This window comes from Pithys albifrons, chromosome 1 (assembly GCF_047495875.1).
Source record: "Pithys albifrons albifrons isolate INPA30051 chromosome 1, PitAlb_v1, whole genome shotgun sequence".
Taxonomy (NCBI): domain Eukaryota; kingdom Metazoa; phylum Chordata; class Aves; order Passeriformes; family Thamnophilidae; genus Pithys; species Pithys albifrons.
The window spans coordinates 68,039,027-68,045,026 of record NC_092458.1 but is presented as its reverse complement, the minus strand read 5'-3'; the positions used below and the strand labels follow the sequence as shown (position 1 = coordinate 68,045,026).

The window sequence follows — 6,000 nt, the reverse complement described above, 5'->3', positions numbered from 1 at the left end:
AAGCATCATAGTGGTGATATAATATGTTCTCAAGAGGCTTAATCATGTCTACTGTTCAATCCTCAAAGGTTATTTCATAAAACAAAAATTAGTGGCGTCAACAGAGTTTCTTCACAAAAAAACTGAAGCTGTCGTTCTACTTATTTTTCTACCAGTTCCCATCTTTGTCAGACGTCCCAAAAGCTATGAATCTCTGACAATAACCTACAATCCACCATGCTCTGGCAAAAGACAAGATTTGCTTTCTTTCTTTGTCTATATCTGATTTTGTATTAGGAAAATGTTGTTTGATGCTACTCTGACAAAACTTTAAAAAGACTGTTATTTACAAAAGGATCAAATGAGATGGTGAATTAAGGGAGCAATAGCAGCCATGGGCATAAAACAATGTGACTACTACATGTATTTTGATAAAGTATCTGCCCATGAGAACTAACATCACTTGAATTTCTTTCAAATTAAAATGAAGGGGCAATCTCTTAATTTTAAATGCTCTGCTTCTTCTGCAAATTATGATGCTTTATTTTTTTTACTGTAGTACTCTCAGTGCTGTGTCAGCACTAGGATTTCCTTTTGCTAAGTTCTTTTTGTCTCAACAAATCTTTCAACATGTGCCAACTCCAGAAAAACACAATTGTTAGTTTGTTCCAGGACAAAATCCAGGTGACAAACAACACAAGCCTCCCTTAGCAACACCCCTGAATTCCCTTTAAAATATACTTTCATTAAATACTCTACTAGGGATTGTTAAATTTACATTCATAAGCTATTGCATCCTTTACAGAACTTCTCATCTTAACAATGTGTTTTCACTGACACATAAATTTACATTTCGTTTTTGTGGGTTTTTTTAATCACTTAACTTACAGCAAAATACCCACCTAGTTTGTTAAGCAAAGCCATTCATTCCTTCCTCTTGGAGACCAGCTGCAGATACAGAAAGTAGTCAGTCAGCTGTACAAGCCAGAATCCTTGTTATGGTACATGTCTGAAAATATGCCCACTACTATTTAATCGAAATATTTCTTACCTAAAAATGTCTAAACCCAGTTCTAATAGAAAGACAGTGCTATTCATACAAGACAGTTTTCACTTTGCAAAAACAGGCAGTGAAAAAAACAGGGTAAAATATCAAACAATACCAAATAGCACAGATTCTGCTAAAAAAGAAAGGTAAATCATCCAATAAGCTCTCACTCTTATTTATTGCTTACCAAACATCCACTTTTTCTGCCTGAGTTTTTTTATCTTTATTCGTTACTTGCTTCTCTCCCAGTTATTTGCCCTCATCTCTCAACCTTTGTTTTCTTCCTCTCGCTTTTTTCACTGCATTTCTGCTAAGCAGGACATTTATGATACCATTTGTAACAACCTACAGAAGAACTCTAAATGACAAGGCCATTTCTAGAGAAAAATTCATCACTTCCCTTTTTTTTCAAAACACATTCAAATACCAGTTTATAATTTACTTAAAGGGAAAAAGAAAACCCTAGTTGATAACATTCCCTTTGTTCGTCACCAACTATATAATGTGCAACCCTAAACTGCTCCAGCCTTCTTTTTGAATTGTTTTGTACCCCTGCCCTCCTATGCTTTAAACAATTCCCCACACTTGTCCACTCGTCATTAAAAGGAAACTCCATGTGAACAAACATGCAGGAACCAGATTCAGGCCATATCTATGCAGCAACGTTGCCAACGTATTTTCAATAGCAATTGTTCTCTGCAACAGAATCATCACAATGCCTGCAGATCCATATTCACCAAATTGATATAACTTCATCCAGTCAAGCACTTAAAGTAAGATGGTAAAAACTACCCCACCACTACACCATGAAACAAACACATCCAGGTAACAGACAAAAGGACACAGGTAACAGGAGACTGCTCTTCAGAAAACAACTGCAGATGCCCAACACCAAAGCTCAGACGAAAATCTGCAGGAGATAAGCATAGGAAGCAAAAATCCAACTCTGATGGCTATTTTAAAACTACTAATTCAATAGCAAGATCAGTTTTATGGCACATTGTTAATTCCATTCCTCCCCTAACCATACTATTTTTACTTAAAAAAATGGCCAGATATGCACCCAATGGATCAACACAACCATAAAAGCATGGCTACCTTACATGTTATCCTTCACTAGGAAACATCTGTGGCTCAACCCAAGACAGGTACCTGTTTTACACCTTTGTCTCTCTTATGTGTGGCAATATATCTCCTTTCTCCTCACCCTAACATTTTCCACTGCAGAGCTGTATGGCTACAGGTTTTTCTCTCCCATCTTTTTGTTTCCTATCTCAAGTACAGTTTATAGTTTTCCACTTCATCTTTCTCTCCAGTTTCACCTCTGAGACAAACACAGTTTGCTTTTCTGCAATGCAAACTCCTTCAAGGAACACAGTTAAGCGAGGTTAAAGAAAATCCATGAGCAGGTGAGAAAGAACCATGTGACTAGTTCTGGGTCATGACACTCAACAGGTAAGCCCTAATACTGGATCAGTGTGTGTAGTAAAAGACCATTCATACAACTCCACTTCACCCTGAAGATGAGTTCAATTCCGAATACTCACATGTTCCAACAAGATCAAATTTTCTAACAGTACATGCTAGAGGATTTGTTCTCTCAAATTCCATGCTTACGCTCCTATGCAATGGAAAACCATCATCATCATAAATGAAACCAGGTGATTCAATGAAAATATTTATTACTGTTCCAACAACACGAACAATCAAACTTTTACAAGTGTTCACCAAAACGCAAAACCAGTCACAACAATATTTTATCCACAATTATGAAGACTTAACAGTCTTCTGCAAAAGAATTCAGTTCTGCTGAACATTTTTATGAGTCCATGATAAACGTTTCGAAGTCATGGTCTAAGTCTGAAACAAGGGCATCCACAAAATCTTCCACTGAAGGTGATTTCTGAAGCATACCTGCAAAAAAGCAAGACAGCAGACTCTTCACAAAAATACTATGACCCAGATAGCTTTGTCAATAATAACACTTACTGCTAACTAACTTTTAATGTGACTATATGACAGAAACGGGTATCATGTTTCTTTGTCAAGAAATAAGTGCAATTATAGTGCATAGGGATTATTTAATTTCTTCAAGCTACCTATTACACATTATCACAGAATTGACAGGTTTCAAGATTGTTAACTGATTTATATCATTACAATCTTGCTTAAGCAGGAAATTATATCCATTTTAAAGCTATGTAACCACAGACTCAGTCATTTCCAAATGACTGGAATAAATTAGTGATTGAGTAGCTATATAAATCCTTATCTGATAAGTCTCAACTCTGACTGAGCTAGAAAAAGGAATTATTTCCTCAGTGTTACACATCTAAGGAGCATTTAATTTAGTATTCCAAGTACAAATACCTCTGAAATTTTTGACAAGGCATGAAACATACTCTAACAAAAGCATTTTCAGTACACCGCAAATTTTAGTTTTGCTTTCTTACAGTACCAGGACTTACCTTTTAATAAGAATTTTAAATATTGTCTCTGTTAGCTGTAGCATTTGGATACAGGATAACAGACAGGGAAATCAGTAGTGAAGAATCATGCTCAAGTACTTTTTCAGGTAATTCTGTAATTGGAGCAGCTAAAAGTCTCACACCGCCCTCCCCAGAATCCCAGTTTTTGGAAAGTATGAGAATATATCCTTTAAATTATTTTCAGATGTTTCTTTGTACTTAACATTACATAATGTTGGTCTTTTCACTGTTATTAACATTTTCAAGATTATATATGGAAATCTACTGCCTAACTTGTACCAGAAAAAAAAAACAACCGTACAGCTGCCAAATAATGTAAAATTTAATCTTTGTGTTTCTTTGAAGCGATCTGTTCTGACAACTGCCAATGTAAATATAACCTTTCTGATCAGTGCACCTACTGAACATAATTTTATATTCTTTCACATCCTCAACAATATTTGCTTTTGGTGAAAATTATAATTGCGTGCTGCTGAAAGACCGTAATCTTTTACTAAAACACAATGACTCAAAACCCATCAGGAAACAGATCAGCTCAAAGTACATTTGTGTGAGGAACCAAAAACAGTTTTCTTGCTAAGACCTTACAGAATTCCATTTCAATCTGATTTAAACACGTGTTACAAGTGTCAACACTAACTGCCATGACCCACTAGATTAATGCTGAGCACTAAAATGAAAATAAATCTCATACTATATATAGGTTGACTGAAATGCTGTTAAATGAAGTTTGCATCAAGCTATTTTCGAAATGAAAGAGAACAGAGTATTTCCAAATACTTGCTAAACTTGTCATCTACTCTAATGTTAGAAAAATTGCTGTGGAATTACTTGTAGTTCACAATGAAAAATGACTTGCTATGTGCTGGGCTGAGAAACAGATGTGTACAGATACCCAGCCACTAATCTGATCTCCCCAGAGAGCCACAGCCTCTTGCAGACTCCCTCTCTCAGGTTCCAGTGGGCTGGCTGGGGGACATGCATATTTGCTCTCTTAACAGCCTTGGAAAAATTCCAGTTCAAACTCACATTTTCCTGCAGTTTTCACAGAAGTGGAGAGAATGCCATAGTAAGATGACATGGATGGCAGCCCACCTGAACAAGTACTGTCATGCATGACTACTGAAGCTTTGTCTTAGACTCAGCTGGAGCAGTCCAGTCCCTGCAGTGCAACTTGTTCTGCCTTTTCTGCCCTCATTTTGCCTCAGACATTTACATCCAAACTAACCAGCTCTGTTTCTTGAGACTGAAGAGTAGTAAGACCTTCATGGGTGCCACTCATCTGATCTTTTTCAGACGTCTACTTTATGATGGGTTGTGCCTATGAAGAACTTTTCCCTCTAGCTTAGAAAGGAAACCTGGATGACTAGCTCAGGTATAAAATCTCAAGTTGGTGAAATTATTCCTTCCATCAGACTTTTAAGATGTGGCTTTATAAAAGAACAATTATTCTATAAACAATATGCCTTTTTTCATCAGATATCAAAATGGAGAGATGACTATAATGCTGCATAGACAGTATATAAAGATGGCCACAAATAGACATAACCACCACTCCCCAAGCCCCACAATACACATATTCCCTTCCAATACCGACTTTATAAAAAAACACAGGCTGGATGATGTTTAGCCAATTCTTTGACATACTAAAAATTATTCTGCTAATTATCAATACATTGCAGAAGAAGAGCTAACAGTAAATGGTTAAGTGGAAGAGCAGAAACTGAAACTGGGATTATCTTCAAGTAGACTTAATTTCGCTCTTACATAAAAATGGAAAATCATAACAAAAGCATTCCAAGACTGGATATTACAAAAAAATAAATGAAATATCATTAACTACACTACAGTACACTTGCATGAATTTTAGTGCAGCTGAACACAGTCTTACCAAATCTCCCTCTAAACTTGTCACAAACTGTATTTATTTAGACTTCACATGGTCTGTTTTAAATATGTAGGACATTTCAAAATCATTCTGGCAATAGTTATGTTAAATGATCTCCTACCCAGTAGTTCCAATTTTTGATAACAAAACCAGATTTCAGATTTTTTGCATTAGTGGTCTGCTGCATTCCTGTTTTCCCATCACTGATATCAAAAGCAGACAACAGCAAACTTTGCTTTTGAAAGAATAGGATGAAGAGTAATTGAGGTCATTGCTGAAGAACTCCTACTGTAGTGAAATGATGATGCCCTTATGAAATAAATAACTACAGATTTTAGAGTAGACAACTCCAAAAGACACAGACACTGTGTTTTAACCTCTTAGTCTACCCAGATGTGTTAAAGAATGTCCATGTCTCCCTTTAAACTCCATTAAAATATATCAAAGCAAAATCAGCTTTGATATGTTGTAAGTACTCAGCACTTCAGTCTACATGATTTAGTAAGATGTCCACAAGGTCTGATGGTTGCAGTTTTAAAATTTAGGAGTGTATTTTAATACGTTCAGCCCCACTCCTATTTCAGCTCTGTCTCTCC

The 6,000-nt window shown here is 36.1% G+C and overlaps 1 protein-coding gene across 2 annotated transcripts in view; it reads right to left on the bottom strand.

Moving 5' to 3' along the window:
• Positions 1–2,689: 2,689 nt before the first annotated feature.
• MIPEP (mitochondrial intermediate peptidase) overlaps positions 2,690–6,000 on the bottom strand; it is a 73,987-nt gene continuing 70,676 nt past the window's right edge. For both annotated transcript variants that reach the window (XM_071553821.1, XM_071553830.1), the window contains one exon: positions 2,690–2,941. In XM_071553821.1, coding sequence (XP_071409922.1) covers positions 2,847–2,941 — 95 coding nt within the window. In that variant the 3' untranslated portion in view covers positions 2,690–2,846. The remainder of the gene's footprint in view (positions 2,942–6,000) is intronic.